This window comes from Ptychodera flava, chromosome 8 (genome assembly GCF_041260155.1).
Source record: "Ptychodera flava strain L36383 chromosome 8, AS_Pfla_20210202, whole genome shotgun sequence".
NCBI lineage: Eukaryota > Metazoa > Hemichordata > Enteropneusta > Ptychoderidae > Ptychodera > Ptychodera flava.
The window spans coordinates 29,807,256-29,829,817 of record NC_091935.1 but is presented as its reverse complement, the minus strand read 5'-3'; the positions used below and the strand labels follow the sequence as shown (position 1 = coordinate 29,829,817).

General features: G+C 37.2%; 1 protein-coding gene across 9 annotated transcripts in view; it reads left to right on the top strand.

Annotated features, from left to right (window-relative positions):
* LOC139138995 (A disintegrin and metalloproteinase with thrombospondin motifs 6-like) overlaps positions 1–22,562 on the top strand; it is a 76,237-nt gene that overhangs the window by 43,295 nt on the left and 10,380 nt on the right. For 8 of the 9 annotated variants that reach the window (XM_070707676.1, XM_070707679.1, XM_070707675.1 and 5 more), the window contains exons 5-12: positions 4,608–4,819; positions 12,529–12,612; positions 13,126–13,268; positions 16,807–16,850; positions 18,385–18,490; positions 20,768–20,899; positions 21,719–21,863; positions 22,358–22,465. In XM_070707676.1, coding sequence (XP_070563777.1) covers positions 4,608–4,819; positions 12,529–12,612; positions 13,126–13,268; positions 16,807–16,850; positions 18,385–18,490; positions 20,768–20,899; positions 21,719–21,863; positions 22,358–22,465 — 974 coding nt within the window. Of the gene's footprint in view, positions 1–4,607; positions 4,820–12,523; positions 12,613–13,125; positions 13,269–16,806; positions 16,851–18,384; positions 18,491–20,767; positions 20,900–21,718; positions 21,864–22,357; positions 22,466–22,562 lie in introns of all 9 variants that reach the window. The other variant, XM_070707682.1, reaches the window with a different exon arrangement.

Below are 22,562 nucleotides of genomic sequence, written 5' to 3'. Positions count from 1 at the left end.
CTATGCGATCAAGGTGTTTAAAATCGTGAGATCAATTGATAAATTGAGAGAATTTCCATTTTTTTGCATTGTTTGATTTGTAGACACAAGCAACAGTGCTTAAACGGGTACAAGTACAATGACTGAATAGTAACTAATTATATTGTTGCATGTTTACAACAGTGCAATATCCATTTTGCTGGTGGGGGAAGGCAGATAAGTTTACCTGATTTATTTTAAAGCCGACGATCTGATAACTTTTTGCCACCTAAACTTCAATAGTGCGTGGTTTAAGTGACCATCAGACCATGTCAATTTGATGGTCCTATTAAATCTATTTGTGTCCAATCCAAAGAAACTTTACATTCTTTTATGATGGCGTTAAGTATTTCAGATAAGATAATTTCTCTTACTTTGATCACAAGCACGTGATGAAGAGTAATTATGTTGTTATTCTGTGAAAGCAATTTCTTAATGCTACCCATTTGCATCAAAATAAAAGTTAGTAAAAAGTTGAACTTTCTGCTACAAAAGTTTTATAGATCGTGGTTGTATTTACCATATGCCCTTGCTTCCAATCAAGTCAACTGGTTGGTGTCTTGGTGCATAGAAAACTTCCCATACCTTTTAAGGTTTGTTGAATTTTCAGGAGTGAAGGACGATACATGAAGAGAAGGTGTGTTGCTTTTGACATTTACAGATAAAAGTCAAATGATAAATTGATTTATTTGCTTATAATACTTTCAGTATTGACCCATTGTGACAGCTCTTTGATTAGAAATGGCAAAAAAATGTGCAGGATAAGAGACAAGAGTGTGATAAATGTGAGCTGGGGGTTGAATTGTTGCTTGTGTCAGTGTCTACATCAGTCCATGTCAAATGTGGTGTGACTTTTGGAAACCTCAAGCAGTCGTTGAGTGACTATTGTCAACCCTATCATACTTCCGAAGCATGGGAGTCAGTGTTCTGGTCGAAGGCTAGGCTGTCCGCCTCACGCTACATCAACCCCCATCTAGTGGTCTGTCTATAAATCATCAAAGTAAAAATGTACTACCACACAAGGCACTGCTGCCCTGTGACAGACCGTAAATTAACCCATCAGTTATACGTCCCACTGAAATGTATAGCCAGCCGAGACACCAGCAGACAAATTGATCACATGATGTTTATCCGCTTCAATACAACTTTCATAGAGCTTAGTCTGTTTAAATGGTAAACTTAATTCTTCTCTCCGTTTTTGTTCAGATTATCGTTAATAGAATCAGAACTTAGAACACGCCGAAATGAACAATGAAGCCGTGTTGCTTTCAACCATCATTTGTAATCTCTCTGTTGTCATCAATCTCCGTTTCAACGAAATACACAATATCAATTAATTCTGCACATCAGCAGTAGACCATAACCTATAACTCAGGACGAATGCCTCTCCTTCCTACAAAACTGTTTTTGTTTACTAAGTTTGATCCCCAATGTCCGACAATACCGGAGAGTACATGTTTCAACAATCGATTTAATTATCTGAAATGTATTTATCATGTCCTGGGATAACGGATCATGATGACCCCGGCTGACAAACCTCCTTAATCTTCATCCTCCAAAGAAATCCTATCTGGATGATTCCATTCATCGGCGGAAGATCGATCTATTCCCGATAACAATGTGAAGTACCTCTGTAGTCAAGAATGGAGGAATTGCAATAAACTGCGAAGATCTCCATCATCTCAGCCCTAAAAACCGGCGGTTTATGACCACAATCTGTCTCTAACATAATAAGTGCAATTTTTCCATCTCCATGACAACTTTACATTGACACTCAGTCAACTCACTGATAAAGAAGTGAATATAATTGATAGATACATAATTGGCAGTCCACTATTAAGGAGGACATTTACTGTATCTATGTAAGTCCCATTGCCTGATTGTGCCTTTACAATTGCGTACTATGTGAAAAGGAGAAAGACAAACAATAAAACAAAAAGATCAAACTGTTTTTTCATTAACCCTCAGGAGCTTATGATTTTCTTATATGATATAATCTGAAGTTTAAATTAATTTATTAAATTTAAATCTGATTTGATTTTATTTGAGGTGAACATTTACCACATACAGGGATCAATGTAGATGACCTTGAGTTGTAATCTCTTATGACAAAAGTTTAAGCAGAATAGATAAACTGTCTGTAGTAACATTGGTATACGTGTGTAAGAGTTTAAACAGTACAATACCTGTATGTACATATATCCACACATGTGTACAGAGTTGCAATAAAGAGCTCAATGGATTTGCAATTTACGTCAAAGCCAAACAGACCAATGCTGCGTGTGATTTCCAAGTTCCATGTTCACTATAATAGCGAAAACGACTCTGGATATATGTGCACCAAAAGGAGAAGGAGGGAAAATCCGTTTGATTTTATTGGCGCAGTTAATTTTAATTTCATAGCATGACCAGCTGGAAACTCTTCTCAAGAGTCCTGTTTTGATTCAATAATTTCTGTCAATGAAATTAACAAGATGATATCGGTATGTGTATGGGCATTCGCTAGGGCCACAACACCCTCAGTCAATGGTTCAACTACATCTAAAACATTGCCCAGCCTAGCTGAAGCACCTGACATTCCTCGTCTGTAAGGTGACAGGTTGCCATGACAACTTGTGAAGCAAAAAAAACAATGCACTATTGAAAGAATAAATGTGTGTGGAAAAGTAGAAGTATACACCGTTCTGTAACAAATTTCAAGGCTGCTATATATAAACATCTCACCAAACAACAACGAACAGTTATAGATAATAGAGCTTTGGAAAGATGGACATATAATGGAAAGCAGAACTGGGGTTTATTAAACATGGCTTCAAATAGACACTGTTGTTCAAAATAAGCCCAGGACAATTAGTTCAATTCTAGCACAAATGTACAATTTGGGCTTTGATGAATGTTGTTAATTATAACACAGTTGACATTGTTTGGTATGAGGAATTTGGGAGGAGGAGTTTGAAGGGAATATCTCAAAAGATTTGCCCCTCTTCCCCCCCCCCCCCCCCCCCCCAGCAAGTCAGCTTGGTAGTCATTAGCAACAGATCTGACCAAGCAGAACCAATGGGATCACTGCTGAATTCCCATAGAGTTTACTTGTAAACTTTTTCTGACCTTAATTTTTACTGAGCAGCCAGCTGCAGGTGAATAACGGCTTCAATAGAGTGGAAAGACATATTCAAAGTGACTGCAGTCATTCTGTTACCATAAAAAAACCTGTAATTACCTGACTCAATTTGTGCACAGGAACCGGACAATTTACATTCAAAGCACCACTTTATATGTTTGAATTTTTGACTTCTTATTCACCTCATTTTTGTCCTATCTGAAAGACCGTTTCCGATGGATGAGTCCCCCATCCAGACAGGAAATGCGGGTCTCCAGGAGGCATATCACAACCGTCTTACTCCTGTGCAGACACAGATTGTGGTTAAAATTGCTTCATCTGTTCAACATGGTGTCATAAAAACTAGTTCATCGTAAATGCACTCCTCATATCTCACTGCACTTCCCAAATCTATCAATGGACTGGGTCCCATGTAATCATTGAAATTAATCAAACCAGGCTAAACTGTGATAGAAAATATGTGCAGACATGATATTGGCACAGCTGTCCACCACCATACGCAATATGTTATCAAATAATGATTGCATATCATCAGTATTTTACACAAATCAAGTGTGGTTAGAATTCCCGTCACTTTTGTTGCAGATTCCTAGTTGTATTAAAAGTTTCTTAAACTTTGGAACACTGACAACAATTCAACATAAAAAATGTAATCTAGCTAGGGAATCGTGGAGCCTAAACTAAACCAAATTTTTTCAGATACTTGGAAACAGTTTGTAAAATATGTGTAAGGTGTCGTAAACCACCTTTATTATCAGAAGTAGTGTGAATGTAATTTCATTGACAACTCTGACGCTATTTTTAATTTGCGTTGTGTTTTCTTCCAAACTGAGCTGTCCAAACCAGACTGTGGTTTACATGTATTCACTTGCTGCTGGTGGTCTTCAGAATGATATTAAACGTGTCATTTCAGACACATTTTAGGTCTTTTCCTGTGAATTTGATATTCAATACAGGAAGCTGTAATGGTTGTTTAATCAGGCTGAGTCAGATTTGCCATTCGGTGAATTCAGTGTCATCATCATTTTTTTCCCAGTCAGATTGTACCCTCCCCACCTCTTCCCTAATAAATAATCATCTTTACAATGTACCATTTCTGTCATTATAGACAGCATTCACTGCACGGCAACCATCGCAAAGAAGCAGACAAGAAAGACACCCAAAATGGTGGTCACGGTGATGATGTTGCTCAGCAACAGCAATGTTCAGAGGTCATTGACCATCTATCATTTTCTTTCAAGTTTGCTTTGATGTGCCCACAGTCATTTTGAGGATTGACCTGCATCACGGGGGTTTTTTGGCCTTGAATATGTGATGGACACCTAAAGTAGAAACAAAGTCTACTTTTTGATGTTTGCAACCAACCAAACCCAAATGAAAGAATTTTTGATGGAATTACAACTGTTGCACTAACACATTCAGAAGTTTTTGTGCGTATATTTATATTTTCATCAAATTTTTTGAACAGATGATCCAGCTGAAAATTCAAAAGAAGAATCATCGGAAAACAGAGGTCATGTATTGGAAAAGATTAAACAACAAGCACACGCTCACAGCAGGCGGAGGCGGTCTACAAGCAAAGAAAATTTTGTTGAAACTCTGTTGGTCGTAGACAAGGTTATGCTGGGTTACCATGGAAGAACCAATATCGAACCATACATCCTAACAATCATGAACATTGTAAGTAATGATTATCAATCTGTACTTTTTAAAAGTGAAAAAATTTGCAATTGTTTAAAAGTTAAGGACAAATTTTGAAATTCTGATAAATTTTATCATCCTTTTTGGCTTTTGTTTCTACAGCTGACGATCAGACTCATTTACACTTTCAATTGCAATATCAGCGATGAGAAACTATCAAGTTCATCATTCTTGTAAGCGTAATGTCTCAGATTCTCAACAAAAATTTCAGATATAAGTATGTTGTTTTTGCGTATCAATGATGGATCTGTCACAGTGTTGCCGGGGGTGTGACATCTTATTAGTGACTGTAGATTGATGTCATATTAGTGATAGGAGCATGCATGTCACTTTGGTAACAAAACTGTGACGTATCATATAATGATTGTACTGTGATGTCATACTAGTGATGGAAGTGTGATGTCATAATTTGACCAAAAAATGGTCAAGATTCTCAAAGTCTAGTCTAAACTGCATATAATCCCTTACATGGATAGAATGGTCAATTTATGCAGAACTCATTTATGATGGCCATTTGAGAGATCCCTCTTTCTTGTCCAGTCACACATACATGTACAGACAGTGCCAAAACGTACCTTCCACGATTCCTGTATCAGCTCATGGCTTTAGGAAAGTGATATGTGTGTACAACAAGTTCTGGTGTGTAACTTTGTCTGAATAAGAGGTATCTCAAAATGTTTGTACCATTTTCCAAAACAATAGATGTGTTATTGAAGACTTACAGAGCCGGCTACCACTGTTAAAGCACTGAGTCTTGGGAATGAACACGTGGCTTCACTCTGTGATTAAGTGTTTTGCTTCGTAAGTGTGACTGTGCACAAAACATGATCAAAGATTTTTTGAATGTATGGAACCAGAATAAATTGTCAGACAGAACATAAAGTGAATCCTGAAATTACTGTTTCTACGGTTGTAAATATCGTCAAAGAGATGCCAAAGTCTATAAAATGGTTGGATTGAAGTATTACCTCAGTAGTAAAGCACAAAGTTGCCGAACTGACTTATGGTGCCTGCAGCTTTGCACCATGGGAATTCCTTCCCTCTTTAATCCCTTGTATGCAATTCTGTGTTGTAGACATTTGACAATCCAGTCCATGGAATGACAATGTTGAAATGTGATGACTAAAATGTGTACAAATGTCAAGTTCAATCATATGCTGGGGCAGTCAGAAAGGAAATGTTTGGAAAAAGGAAGCCGACACAGCCCTCAATTAAAACTCACCACGTGGTGGAAAGTCATTCCATAGATTAGTATCTGATTTCATGTCAGCTTCATGGAGGGTTAGTGTGGTGGGGAGAGGAAGGTATGTGACATGTAGGATGTTGGGAATGTTAACATAGCACAAACTTGAGGTATTCCCATATTGATACCACATGTTCACCAACAGAAAAAAACAAAAACAACAAACAAACCAAAAGAGAGTATAAAATGCTGCAGTCTCTCTAGCTGTTTGCTATGGAGAACAAGTCCACAATTCCTTGTGAATGACTAAGTTGTTTACTGTCTTGAAAACAATCAGATGTGAGACTAGAGACGTTTCTGCAAGTTTTACCCCATGATAGGACAAAATTTATAGCTATGACAGTTTGTGAGAGGCCAATAGTGTGAGAATCTTCAACCCGGTTATTATCCTTCTGATGCACTCTTCTCCACCCAAACAATGTGGCGGTGAGACTCAACATACTCTAACCTATAAGCACCGTTCATAACCCATGAACACTCACTCACTCACACAGCCTAGACATGCTCAGATTTACTGCTTCAGTCACTCTTCAGTCTCTTTGCTGTCTTTTCTATCTTTTCCCATCCAGCAGATCACAGTTTCGATCATAAAGATTTCTATTTTCCACTTTTTCAAAAATATTTTGTCCCATCTCACGAGTTGAATCAAGTCTACTGGGTGTTCCTCAGTAGCATTAAGAGCTCTGAGGCTTGTATCTTTTGATTTATTTTCCAATTTTTTGGTGAAATAAGCTTTCATCTTCTATTCCCAAAATCATGTTAGAAAGCCTAGCAGTTGACTTGTCAGTTGAGCCAATGTTGTTGTTGACAACTGAATTTGTCCGAACAAGATTTCCCTTGTCAATAAGAATGTCATATATTGTTTTATACAATGTGTTGTGTTTATATACCAAGATGTATACATTGCTTAATATTTAAAGATGTATGCTTTATAGTGGAGAATGTGACAAAAGTATTGAAAATGTTACCTAAAGTTCCAGCGATTGTAAGTTTTTGTAGGAATACTATATTTATCACCGAAGCCACCAAACAGTGCTGTGTTAATGTTATGATAATGGGATGAAACAAGTCATGTACCTCTACAGTAATTATTATGGTTACAAAGACAAAACATTGACTGAACCTTGATACGCTATTATCAGTGTTTTGCAGTTGAGTAAATTGATCTTTTCACTGGTTGAAGAGAAAATAAATAATGATACAAAGTTGTATTAATACCTTTACTACAACTTTTTAATGGTAAAAGTTGTTTTCAAAAAAGCTGCTACCAGTGGATGTTTGTAGGGTTGAGGTGCCTTCTTGTCTGACACTCCGTATAGCACGTACATCAAGGAAAATGTTTTGCATCAGAGCACTTTTGGATTACTCTGTAAGACTTATAAGAACATCACAGGCTGGAATATTGGATTAGGATTGGCTTAGCATGCATAAAATTGATACCAACATGAGGAAGCAGACCCAGCCTACTTAGCCAAAATGGCACTGTACACATTTAGACTGGAGATTGTACTCCAAGTCTCTGTTTCATGGCCCCGCCTAACAGTTTTGCAGCAAACCGGAAACACATGCACGGCTATACCATGCACAAACAAAAGAACTCCCCGACCATCAATAGAATCAGCACGTCCCTCTACTTCCGCGGCATGCAATGGTGTGGAAAGCCTGCGAATTTCCAGCATTTTTGCGATGAAATAGAATGAAGCAAATGAAAGGAAACAGAAGGATTGAGGAATGCTGAATGTATACTTGGAACCTGGGATCCGAATGTAAACCATTCAGGCATGGAAACCATCAAGGAGCATAAAGTGACCATGACAAATAACATGAAGTGTACGTGATGCTAAGCACAGAGCTTTCAAGTCCCAAGTAACAGGCATTTTGTGCTGTATGTAAATTTTGACCATCTAACTAGTACATTGTCTTCAGCTTATAAAAATTAATAATTTGAATCAGGAGCTCACCCATAAAACAATGGTCATCATTTAAAATATTGGCCACATCTGTTGTTATAATATTTCTAGTTTCTTCATCTTCTAAAAAAAGTCAAGAAAATTTTGTCTCTGTTCCCTTTTGTACATGCATGAACCAGTGATGAACCAGGTATGTGAATTCTGCTTTATTGTAGCATGACCCTTCCAATTCTCAAGAAATAGTAGAACCATATTATCTGAAAGACGTCCTGTTACAATTGATGGTAAAAGTTACCAGTCAGACAGATGAAACGTCGATCCTTGACACAAGACCTGTTTCTAGGACAGTCTATCACAAGGGACAAGTTAGCGTAAACAGCACAAAGTGGTCAAAACTTGCTTTCTCTACAGCAGTAGTAAAGTTTATTGGGTCAAAGATTTTGGGCAAGTAAACACTGAGTCTGACCTAAGGGGCCTCGGAATACAAGGCAGTTTAAAAGTATCCCCAAGCGTATCAAGTTTTTACTGCTGGGAGAATGTGCTTCTAAGATGGTGTTTACCTTGTTTTCATTAACCCTTTGCATAACATGGCAGAGTGCATGTGCATCAGGCTATAAACTCAAATTATTTATAAATAAATTCTTGTTAACTTGAAGGAGAGGTAGGTCATCTTACATATAGACAGTGGTTCCACATTTTCCCCAAGTTTTAAAGCTCAGCGATATCTTCCACAGTGGTTCAGAGACCACAATCTGTGTACCTTTAAATTTTCATTGTATTTTGTGACTTGCCAAGTGACTATCTTGGCGGATTGACTACTTTGGAAAGAAATTAACTGATATACAAAACCCTTTTGGTAATAATCCATTCTTTTCTGACTGACAAATTTTCCTTTTGACAGCTGGAATAAGGAAGAAGTATCAAACACTTCAAGATGGTCACTTACATACACCTACCACTAAAATTTTCCAATCTTGTCAAAAGAACTTTTCAGGTCTTATATTTTCTAAATTTTTGCAAAGGCTCAATATCTTGAATTCAAGAAAATTTGTACCGGGTAGCTCAACTTGTTCTGCTGCTTTCATGTCCAAGTAATACAAGTGCCACGTGAGGAATGAAGGCACTTAAAACACCGAGAATCAGAAGAAAAATCAGAAGAAACAATGCTCAAATAAATTTTCATATTCAATAGTATTTTCAGAAAGGCTCATGGAGTTAGAACTTCGAAGAATCCCACCCAATTTTACCGGTATGTTGAAGAACTGATATCCCTTCTGCCAAAATGAGATGGTAATGGCCAGCGTGAAGAGCTGTCAATTAAAATAATATTGTTGAAGCTATCTTTATTTCACTGATGCCAAGTTGGACAAGCTGGTGTTTCCAGTTGCCTTGTTCACTCATACAGCTATTTGAGAAGTCCTCTCTTACAAGCACACTGTACTCTAAAGGTTTAACCTAACAAGAACTGTATTTTTAGAATGTCCATGAGACTTGGAGCTTTCCCTGCAAACCAGCAACAGAAATCTAACTAGGTGGTCTTGTCCCAATCGCAGAGGGCCTGTGGCCATATTCTATTTCTTGCCAAAGTCAAATAGTAACAAATGTAAGTTAACCAACTAGAAAATGTCCCCCAAGCCTGCAAGCAACATTAATAGCACCTCACAGAGAGCAGCAAGATTCTTTGCTAAGTAATCTATTGAGACTTCTGTGTAAGTTGTCCAATAAACAAAACAGAGCAAAATTTACTATTACTGGTTATATTATGATTAATGATTATCATCATGTTAGTACCAGTCTGTGCCCAGAACATTTGCTTTACAAAGCTTTCATTTCAACTGCACACTATAAATTCTGGACTCTTTGGCACTCTTGGAACTCAGCACTTAAACTTTCACATGCCCTCAAAGTGATAATTGGCAGGTTGTGTAAATGACATCGTCTGACCCTGTTGCCGTGGCAACCAGTAGTCTGTAAACATTTGTCAAAAATTGAATTAATTGAAATACCACAGGGAGACTGGGAACAAACTTGGGCAGAATGGAGGGCTTTTTGAATGCGATAAATTAGACAAAAAGAATGTTGCTCAAGATAAAGCCAGGAGTTTGTGCATCTGCACGGTCAGGGTAACACACAAAGCACATTATTAATGTCTCGGGCAATACATTAGCAGACATCTTAAATGTTACTGATTTTGATTAAACAAATATGGCAAGAGTTTGATTATGAGCAGTTACAGTCACCAGGTTGAAAGACATCAGTTTGACAGTTGTTTTGCAACCTTCCATGCTTCTTGAAGGTTGTCACGGCATGCTTTAGTGAATTTCTCCATCAAGGTTTTGGTTTCAAAGTTTGCACAGTGGTGACATTCAAGAAGGGAGACGAAATTTCGAGCATTTCGCTGACGTGGCTTTGCTAAGGTAGATAACAGATGTGCTACCTTGGGATGCAAGGTCAGAATGTGTTAGAAAAGGGCGTTGCCAGTAGCATATGTCACTGATTGCCTCATTGTTTGCAAATTGTATCAAGAAATGAAAGATCTGCAGTACACAGGTGTGTTGGACAAAAGTCAGGAACAAACTGCGACATTTCGTTATCTGATAATGGTCATTGAAAAATTCTCATAGACAAATTGCTGCATGACAATGCAACTTTGTGAACGATTGAGGTTTATATGTTATCAAAGAAATGTAGAATCATATTGATAGTATCAAAGAAATGTACCGGTAGTATCATATTGGTAGTTTGTAAGAAAGCCTTGAAAATGTAACTACTAGTTAGTAGATAATTTTAGGTTTACACTGTCAAACTGTAAAGAAGTCACTTTGTCACTGTAAACATGGGTTTGCCACTAGGTGTTGCAAATGATGGGCGAAGCAAAGTTTAATTTCTTTCTATTTACAGTATTATCTTTTTAACTGCTGATGGAACAAGATAAGAATATGAACAGCTGCTTATACACCTCAACTGTGTCCTGTGCTTAATTTGCTAACGGGTCCTGTTGGCCTGAAACTCACTAGGGCTTGGTCTATTGCTTAGCAGCTTTGCCATCCTCATTTGCTGGCAAAGCTCGTGACTGGTTCTTTCATAAAGTATGGGAGAACTTTCGCAGAGTGTAAAATAATAGCATTCCTGAGAGAATTTGTCACATTACCCCCGTTTCGTTTCACTAAACTTTCTCAGGCGTGACTTGTTCACAAAATCTCCCCAAAGCCAATGATGCAAAAAAAACTGTGACAGAGTCAACTCCATAGCTAATCGCGCTTGTACATAACGTAACATGTAACGACTGAAAACGATTGGCGCACGTATTTCAAAATATGTTCCACTGATAGCCACATGAGCACACCCCAGTATAACCCAAAACCAAAAAATATCCTTCAGTTGACCCATACTCAGGCATTGTGTGATGGCTCTTATCATATTCAAACTCAAGTGTTTTCCGGTATGATTTGAAAAAGCACTCAACAAATGTAAGGTTATCGAACAAACCTTGGAAGCCGTTGTCAGCAACAAGTACCCCAGGTAACATCACGCAAGGCCTGGTGCAAATTGTCACAGTGAGCCTATTAACTTTACACATCAGAAATGTTTTAAATGATAACTTGAAGGTGCTGCTCTTGATTGAACCTTTTTTGTGTGACCTTTATTATAGAGTATACATCCCCCTCTCCCCCCACCCCCTACTCCCCTCTTTTGAGTTAGAAAGAATGCCCTTCGAAGTTGAAAGACTTCTTCTTTCAGTACTTTTTGCTGCCGACTTAACGAAGATCATCATAATCAAGTCATGAGACATATACTGAGATAGGTCATCAAAGCTCAATCGTAAACTCTGCTTTATGTGGAGTAGATGTTACCAGTCTGTAAAGACATTACTTGAAGTGGCCACTTTTAGTCAGGTTTTGCTGGCAGTGTATTTTATTAATTGTGTATGGAAAAATTGTAGACTTATATCTATCAATAAGTGCCCAACTCTGATTCCATATACTGATGGCTGAAGAAAGGGCTTGAAGTGGAGGCTACAAAATATTTAACTACCTATAAACTCTTAAGAACAATTTTCAGTGATTTTTTAAACAATTTTTAACAATTTTTTGAAGTGGAATGGCCATCTAGCTAGCACAGCTGTCACTCTCATGGTCATTTCTGCATATGCTGATTATATGTTTGCCATGACTGGTTCAAAATATTTCAAAATGCATCATGTTACTTACATTTTTCTTGCAGTGCTGTTAGAATCAACTACCACAGTTTACCGTGTTAGATGCTCATCACATATGACTACAACTCTTCAAAGAGCTCTTGTCAGTTTGGAAACATTGCTGATTCTAGATTTGTATCCGTAATAAATACCTGCGACTCTTTCCATTTTCAGAGCCTCCCGAATGGAGCATCAACAAGATTACCCGTTTGTCTGTATTCCATGTCTTCCCAACAACACAACTTTCAGTCAAACACCCGATTACTTAATTTTTTGAAAATGCTGTTAATAAATTTCATATTTTCTTTCTTTTTTTGTTTATTTTCCTTGAGGTCAGGTTTCTAACCTCTACCATGATTCCAGTATCGGTAATTCTGTCAATATCGTCATCACCAGAATGATTCTAGTGATGAAAGATCAGGTAATGTGGTCATTTTATCAATCCTAAAAGGAATTGTAGATAGCATGTGATAGATACTTTTTCAGTTTCTTCCTAATACTAAATCATATTAGATAGTATTTGATAGATATTTTAAACTGTCAGTTTCTGCCAAATACTTCCAGACATTTTCCACAAATGTTGTCATTACTTTTTCGTCTTTGTCTGACTTTTACCAGAGAAGATGTGGGTAGAGAACTTATCTCAAGTGTATTCTGTGCATATGGAGCTACAGGAAACACCTCTTGCTGCAGTCATACTCTCGTTGGCTTTCAAAATACCATGGGACTGCAAAATCTTATGACTTGGCTACTTGTAGAATACTGCAAATTATTCAATGTCATTTCAGTACCACTTTCACATTTAAAACCCTGTAGTACTACAATGCCCACTTTCTCCACTGTTTTCACTATTTAATTTTGACATACGATGTTCTAACAGTCTTAAACAAGTTTTCCTTTTTCTTTTTTTTTTTTTTGCTTTCTCCAAATCTAGGAAAAGTTGAAAATTAGCTACCATGCCAAAAAATCACTGGACAGTTTCTGTGCATGGCAGAAAGAGATCAACCCTGCACCCAACTCAGAAGCCGCTTTGAAGGAAGGACTTAAACACCATGACAATGCCGTGCTTATGACCAGGTCTGTCTTTTCTGTTTTTAACCCTTTCACCAAAATGGTTTGCCCCAAACCCATTGTTATTAATGGTGAGTTTGGACCTGTTTACAGTTAATAGGGGTGAACAATTAAACTGGTTCTTCTTCACTTTGATTTACATATTATCTTTTGATTACTTTTGGAAACCGATTCTTTTCTGTTTCTCTGGCGAATTTTGCAAACATTTCCATCCCATTCTGCTGAGTCCCTCCACGTACTATGATTGTTGCATCACTTCCTCTGTGTGCAATATCACAGAATTCAAATCAAAGTCTTTGTGTGAATTTCTGAATTTCCCAGTGGAACTCTCCTCAGTATAGAATCCAGGGTTGCAAATCAAAATGGTGTCCTTGCATGTCCTCAGTGGAGTGAAAACCAAGGCCTAAGAAAAGTGTAAACTAATTTGCATACCTGCAGTTTATTGAGACCTCGGGATTTAGAATCAGGCCTTTAAAATATTGCATTCAGCTATTCGGTATTTATTCTCGTGTATATATTCCAACAAATATAACAGATCCTTGTACCGTTCCCCTGTCTTTTGCAAATGCATAGTGCTTTTTTCTCCAATCTAGCCAGCTCTATTCCCCTCCCCTTTACTCTTTTGTGTTACATCTCCATCTAGATCTTGTTGTTATCTATTTAATGATCCATTTATCTCAATTAATCCTCCGTGGGGCTGAATGTCTGCATGTCAGTGCTCAGCTCAGGAATACTGAAACCCATCCTTATGAGAAGTAGGTTGTCCCAGGTATTGTGTACCTTTTATGTGATGGGTCAAGCTGCCAGGCTCGATGTCACACCGCTCCAGGCAGAGAGACACTGGGTAATAGAATAAATCACCTCGAGAAATCTCTGTATTCTTTCATTAAAACTTTACTGTCTATATTTACATCAAGATTTAAGCACTGCACTCAGCACATTTATTGAGATGCTAACAAACACTTTCGTTGTGCAGTCCAGGGCTTTCAGACGCCATCATTGTGTCTGAATTGGATGTGAACATTTTGACTATTGAGTCATTTCTGTTGTTCTAGCTTTCACTCCGAAAATTCTCACATAATTCAGCCATACTTGACTGCTTCCATTAATAGCCCTGCATAAAAAATTGGAAGGTCCTATTTTGAAATTTCCCCTCCTTTGTCAATAACACAGAGATCTCTGAGAAAATTGCTGCTCTCAGTACAAATGGCTCTAAGTTGAAATCGGATGGACTATCATAGTAGAAATTGGTCAGCGTATTGCTTCAATTCTTTAATTCTAGTCATATATTGAACATGAAGAGCTCAGAAAACTGCAAACCAGAGAACAATTAAGTCATGATGGGTAGGGTAGGGTAGGATAGGGTACAGACAAAAATAGAAGACCAGAATAACAGCAAGATCTTTGTGATTAAAGTCAAATGCAACTTCAGCATAATTTTTTCTTGGAATAATTGTTTAAATGGAGACAGCACAGAAATGTACAAAAGTGATTTTTTCAGTCAGTTGCTTATTCTTACCCATCTAAAACATGTTTGTTGAGTTAAGGGATGACCCTAGTATACTGTGATTCTGTTTAGGGTGACCCTTTTATTTCTTTTTTGTTTCTCATCTCCAGAGGAATACTCGGGCAGGGCGGGCGGTCGAAATAAAAAAAAAACGAGTACAAAAAAAAAACGTGTATTTGTTACAGTTCAATGTTCTGTCCATTCAGTCTCTACAATTTTTAAGTACAAAAAACGTGTATTTGTTTCAGTTCAATGTTCTGTCCATTCACTGTCACTGCAATTACTTGTCTTTCAGTTCAGTGTTCTGTACTCTCTGTCCTTTCAGTCTGAGTCGCTGCAATCTCACAATTTGATGATGGTGGTGCTGTTGCTGGGATGATCGCCTCAGAGGCGGCGCAAATAAAAAAGTTTTTTTATTTTCATGTCGGAGCTGAAATTTATGGTCAGCTAATCGGGAGATGAGAAACACAAAAATAAAAAATGTCGCCCTTATGCCAGCATCTCAAGATTCAATGTACATGATTTTAGTGAGATGGAAGTGTTTTTGTCGACACAATTATTGAAAATTTCCACATTGCCCTCAAAGTCAGGTAAATATTTACTAACTTTCTTCAAAACATCTGCGATTTCCCTGAGTGGCCGTGCTTTCTTCTGTCTCCTACAATCAACGTCTTCCTAATATTCTTGACAAAACCAACTGTTTACTCTTCCATCATGGTAAAGGGTGTATCATTTCCTCTCCGATGATGTCAACAGAACCACTTGTCATGTGTGTTTGAAATGTTGAATTGTACCTCGGCTGATTTTTAACCATTGTCTTGGACGTCTTTACCGCTCAGCTCACGGGATGCTTTAATAAACTTCCTGTTTTAATAAAGTCACCGGGCAGTGGTTCCGGTCAGGGATAATGTCATAACAGTTTGTGTTTACCTATACGTTGTACATGATCCATTCCAGTACCTTTTCCAGTTGTCTTTGTTGGAGTGAAGGAGCGTAGTGATCATAAAATACAATCTTTTCCTGCATGAGTGGAAATGTAAACATACATTTGTAAAACTAGTTTTCAGTGTTTTGAAACTTTGCCTGACCATTCACCCTACTTAACCCTTCCTCTACACCGCAGACATCTAAAGGTGATCGAGAAAATAGAGGGAAAATTGACTGAAGAGCGTTTTTGAAAAGTTGTTGCTTCCTGTAATGAGCCACTGAAAGTTTACCGCTGCTGAGGTCTTACCCAAATTAAAAAGTGTATTAGTGCACTTTGCCGGAGATGTGAGGAAGTTTGTCCCCATGGAATGAACTTTGAAATGAAATTTTGACAGTGTCACAGAGGGGTCAAAAAAACATGGGGTATAACCTAGAAAGCTTGAGGGTGAAAAGTTTAAAGTATCCTGACCAGATTTGACCGACATATCCACATTCTGTTGATTTACATCAGCAGTGAGTAGCTTGGGCTATATAAGTCATGCATAGTGGCCTATCCAGACGACAAGAGCGTGAAAGACTGTAAATTTCTGTACTCAAAATGTGTGTAGAACATGAACTAATGTTGTTTTACTTCATTCACTGGGGGAAAAAAATGTCTGTTTTCAATATTTATTGCTGTTTAGTGTGTTTTTCTCCTTTGGAGCCAAATAATAAACTGATTATGTGAAAGAGTTCCGGAGCGTCAACAGAAGAAGCAGAGTATTGTATTTTTGTCATGGAGCATGAACATTCTTGCTTCAGACCATGAATTGTAGAAAGATTTACTGGGACCAAATTGACAAGATTTACCAGTTGGACACATTCAGTGATTATCTATGTGTGCAAACTCACTTCATGCTTTGACCCCTTCACATCTTTGCCCCGAATGAAAAGGTTCATCCATGCCGTTGAAGTCAACGGAACTGTTATAGTCAGATGGTAAACACTTTAGGGACTGCTTTGCCAATCCACCAGAACCGTTCATCCAAAATCCGCTGATGTGTCAAAATCAGGTTTCAGACAAAGTTGACTTTTGTATCAAAACTGAATCCTCTTTCTCTTAATTTGTAGGTTTGACATCTGTACAAATCAGAACTCCCCGTGTGGGACTCTCGGTAAGTTGTAAATTTGTAGTTGTTCTTTGAAAGCTGTTACCTCAACTTTAAGAAACTATGCCATGAATTGGAGGAAAAATCAGACCATCGCGAATTCCTATTAAAGTATCTAAAATCTCAAAGTTTAGTGTACATTGTTAACATCATGTCTGGTTTGCTGTCAATTTATTTAGTGATAGGCAACAATCTGAAAACTCACCTTCAGCGGTAGATAAGATCTAGCTTGTACAAGGATAACAGTGATAAATATGAGGTAATCCTTTACAGGTGTAACCACATCTTTCCGATAACAAACTTTTTCAATACATAACATTTTTTCAGAACAACTAAACTATCTGCTTCCACGGCAAGGTATATTCCATTAACTTTCTGTATCTATCTGAAACCACGGAAATAGGGTTTATTATGCGTGGCTATCTTGATCACAAACAACTTTTCCTTTTACTGTTGCAACAACTGGGAAGTGTTAAAAGTGTGTTAATCCTTTCCTCACCAAGTTGAATTTTGTTTAAAGTTTCTGTTCCGGCCTTTGTTTCTCAAAAACTATGACACGTTTATGTTTTGATATCTCAAAATTAGACATCATAATATTCAGAAAAGTGATTGGCACTGACTTGATGATCTATTAATCAAATGGAGCTGGTAGACATTAATTTGAATGCCAAGTTCAGGAGTATTTGACATGTAAATCATAATGTCTTGGAAGAAAAAATATAGAATTCTTTGTTGTATATTTTAAGAACCATTCAAAATATATGTATCATTATGCTTTAGTTCCTGTAATTATGGCTTGCAGATTCATACAATAATCATCTTTTGAAAATGATTTGATGATGACGTGTTTGCTAAACCTACTTGCAGTATCAATTGTCTTCCCAGTCTTCAAAGTTACACCAACTTTGTTCAGGCTGATACAGTAATTGAAGGGTTAATTGCCAATCAGGTTTTCTGCATCCTCAGCCAAATCAGCTGTTTGTCAAAGTTCCAGACAGCCGTCTCAATCAATAGAAGACAAGCAATTATAATTGAGGTTTATAAAATCCCCAAAACAGATATATTGTTAGATAATTTGAAAAAAGACACTGATCTGAACAAATAATCATGTCTGCCATCTTTGTACATACGAATACAAAATTGGTCTGAGCTATCTAAACAAGGTAAAAGATAGACAAGAGGTCATCATGTTTCAAAATGAATTGTCAGCAAAGGATAGTCAAGCTGCTGTGACCTTTCAGTATCATTCAGAAAAGCATACTTTGATGTTCATATACATGTGGGCTACCCACTGGAAGAAAATTCCTTTTTCTCATTCTTAGGGAGTCATATATAGATACTGTATCTCATCTGCTCCTAAACACAATACAAGAATAAATGGCAAATGTTTATTATTACAATGTTCAACATGCTAACATGAAACAAGGCACCTTTGAAGGATGTGGAATATCACAAGTTTTTATCTTGGCCCCAAAATTAGAATGTCGTACTAACCCCTCACGTTCTAATTGATAGTCTGTGTCTTGGCTATTTTGATCAGGTCTGGCATCGGTAGGCGGTATGTGTGAACCTGACAGAAGTTGCAGTATCAACGAAGACACAGGGCTTTCGTCGGCCTTTACCATTGCTCACGAAATGGGACACAAGTAAGTGAGAGAAAACACGGATTTGTAAGTTTCCTCTTACGGAAGCATGCAAGTGGTGTGATATAGAAAGAGTTTCAAGAAGAGATCTATTAATCATCAGGCAAACAATAAAGACATCAGATGATCAGGAAGCAGGAAATTTGAAGTTGCAATTGTCTTGATCAACCCTGGCTGAGTCCAGGATATAAAACTCAGTTTTTGCTGAAAAACATTTTTCTGTATTTTTTAGTCAATGTCTAAAATGCATCATTTCAGAACCTCAGAAACATCTATCACCTATTGAAGTTTATGATGCGATATCAGAGTACAAATTTCCCAGAGCAAATAAAAAGTTACAGACTTTTTAAAACCTCGATTTTTAACTCTTGTATGGAAGCTTTAAGATGTGTCCTTCTTGAAGTAGACCATAGAATTCTGTGCATGTGTGTGTCTACAATTAAATCAGGGTCCCTCCCCAGGTAATCTAGTTAAGTAGTCACTGCTTGTAGTCAGTTAACTAAACATGACATCTTGCATTGTGTATCTGTACAAGAATTATCAAATTAAATACAACAAGTACTCGGCAAATATTTGGCTCTTCAGGACACTTGAAACTGTTTGTGGAGGTGCTCAACTCTTTACCACATCACAGCGTACTCTTGAACCATCTGTACAGGTGGCATACAGCTTATTGTTTGATTTGTTAAAGCTGCCAACAGTTAAATTCAGGTATTCCATCTCCTATAAATTCCTATAGCTGACTGCATTGATTCTTCTAGCCTTCCTTACTCTCCGTTACATACAAATCAAATTTCAATTTCGGAAATGAAGAGAACCTCAATGTTTACCATTCAGATTATACAGAATTCCAGCATAGTTTCTTGACTGTTGCGCGTACTCCCCCACCCCCAAATCATATCTTGCTCATGGCTCTGAACTTCTTTCAAGCAATTTCCGGGTATACTTGACCAACTTTTTAGCAAAGCTTTGAGGTGACCAGCTAGGTTATCCAGCAGTCAGTGCAATTGTTCATCCTAGTGTGTACAGATCACACTAAACAACAAATGTTACATTGATTCTCATTGATCAAACAGCTCTGATACATCCAAATACCGACTTGGTTACATGGTAATTTAGACGTCTGCTACGGTCTTTTGCTTTTTGTCCCATCCTCCACACCAAAGGTCCAACAGACGTCTAGATTCTAGACTACATAGACTACATCTTATACAAAATACCAGAGCCACACACTCAGTTTTTTTCCATCGCATGTGGTAAAAGTGACTATATCCCTTTACCTTCATTGTGTTGAGAACACATTTAACCCTTTGAGTGCTGTAATTTTTCCCACCAAAATAGTGCAACATTTCACTAATTTTATGAATTTTTCTATTATTTTTTCGATAATTTTGGACCCGATGGACATCACATTTCATTAGCTACACCTTTTTATCAAAATTTTGGCAAAAATCTGAAAAAAAAATTCACTGGCGTATATTTCATAAAGGCGATAAAAATTTTCTTTGGCGTTCAAAGGGTTAAAAATGCAGACTTTCTAATATGATTCCAAGTAAAATATGAATCATATGGACCACCAGTCCCCAATTTGACTGCACAATTTCTCAACAAGATTGTTTCTGTAACTGTTGAATGATATAGGAATTGGGTAAAAGTATACACCTGGTTGGGTAGCATACATCATTCTTTTCATTTGATTCCTGTCCGCTAGACAGAAAAATAAATATTTACAAAATATTGTCAAGTGCTCAAACAGCAAGTACGGTTCACCAGCAGCGTAAACGTACTTGTACCATGTAGGTTGAAATCTCAAAATGACACCACTGAAACTCATCAAATACACACATCCTGGCTGTCACAGGAGTTTCCCTTCCATTACATCCTGGGACTTGAGTTATTTTTCAGACCTGATGTTCTTTTGAAGGATAATTGAAATAGCTTGAAGTCTCTGAACATAGACAGTTTCTGAAGTGATCAGTTTCCGAAATTGATATGAAGTCCAGAGTCCTGCTGAATGCTCGATAAGATGTATACTCACTGTATGATCGTTTGTGCTAAAAGAAACCATAACAGAAATTTTTAGTTCCCATTTCATCACAGGTTAAACAATTGGAGCTCATCTGATCGGTAGAATATAGTGTCTGTGTGTCTACATGTCTGAATGTTTTCATCCAAGTTTATATCTTGATCCTTTACATTAGAAATGTTTATTCAAGGTCAAGGATGGAGGAAAAAATGAGAAAATAAAGTAAATTTCTTTTTTTTTTTTTTTTTTGCCAGCTTTGGAATGCATCATGATGGCTCTGGAAACAAATGTACAAAAGCTAAAATAATGGCTGCAATGATGAATAATAACACAGATACATATACATGGTCAAACTGCAGTCGGAGGTACATCACACAATTCCTTGAGTAAGTCTTGGTACTCTTTTGTATGTTTCCATCTTTAACAAAATCTGTCAGCTGTATCATTCATTTTGTAGTACGTAAACAAATTGTCCGGTAGTCTCTTGCTGAAAGTGATTGTTGAGCAGGAAAGATTAAATGAGGGATTGCTAAATTGTATCTTATGCTGTTGTTCACCATTTCTGTAAGTTTGACATGTTAAACACGTATCATGTATGATCTTTGCCGATCTGTTTTGTTTGATGTCTATAATGATTTGACGAGACATTAATCAATTTGATGTAACTCATGTGAAAATAGGTACTGCATTGAGCTGGCCATTCAGTTATTTTTAAAGTTACTGATAATTGCCCAAAGAGAATTACGTGAAAACATTTAACAAACAAAATAAAAACAACAATGATATATAGCCAATTCTTCCACCACAATAGCCATAAAACATTTCCTTTGTTTCATGATGTTAGCTTGAAAACTGACTGTACAAACTGCGACTTTTGATGACAATTTGTATATGTTATTTTTATTGGGGAAATCAAATTAATGTGTAATTATGTTGACGTGGACAGTACCAGCCTTGTCAAAGCAATGCATTGTGGGCAACAGGCAATATTGTTTTTGATGAATGAATTCTACTGCAGACTATACAATTTAGTTTTCAGTAAAAACATCATCACACACTTGATGGGTTTGTTGACAAGTTGGAACTCTGGGTACCTCAAACGTGAATTTTGGAGCAGACCAAAGATAATGAAAAAAATATCCAAAGTTGCAGCCAATGGGCTTTTAATGGTCTTTTGTGTTTTGACATTTTTTGTGTGTTTCTAGGTCAGGTAAAGGTCACTGCTTGGAGAATCCCCCTCCAGATGACAAGGATGTGGTGTTGCCGACGGAGTTGCCGGGACAAGTCCACAGTGCAGATGAGCAGTGCAGATTGCAACATGGTGATGACTCCTATCAGTGCAGCTTTACAGTATGTTTACTTATCACTTTGATTTTAAAAATAATGTTGTCACTATCAGCCCAAAGTGGACTTGCAGGGAACCAAGATTATCATTAAGGGAAAAGATAAGGACATCTTTTATAGATTGTTCTCTCTCTTATCTTTGGCTTTCCATTTAATGTTTAACTGTTTCCAACTGACCCCTAGAACTATTGTAATCAAGACAACTTATTTTGCTGTCTATGTGTCAATGCTTTTTTGTTGGGCATTTATTCTTTAAAATAAGCTTGATGATGTACTGTCAATGGAATATTTAATCTTGAAGCTATCTTTATATTTCTTTATCAGATTCGTAGGTAAATGTAGAATAATTAATTCTACTGAGTGGATATATTTCCAGTCGGTAGACCATATCCTTAGAAACTGTGTGCTACATAACTTTAATTTGAAACGATCGTGGCAGATTTACAACGTAGATTTATTTGAAGCCAATAATATCTGTAACTTTTATCTTCACATTTTAGGATGTGTGCAAAGTTCTGTGGTGCATGGGTTACAATAACACCTGTATAACAAACAGCATACCAGCAGCAGAAGGCACTAAATGTAGGCAAGGCCATGATGAAAAAAGGGTGAGTTGTAACCAGACATGTACATATTCTGTAAGATCTTCTCTAAGAAGGTGCATCTGATTTCCGTTTGACAGTCTTGAGCTGTGAACAAAACATC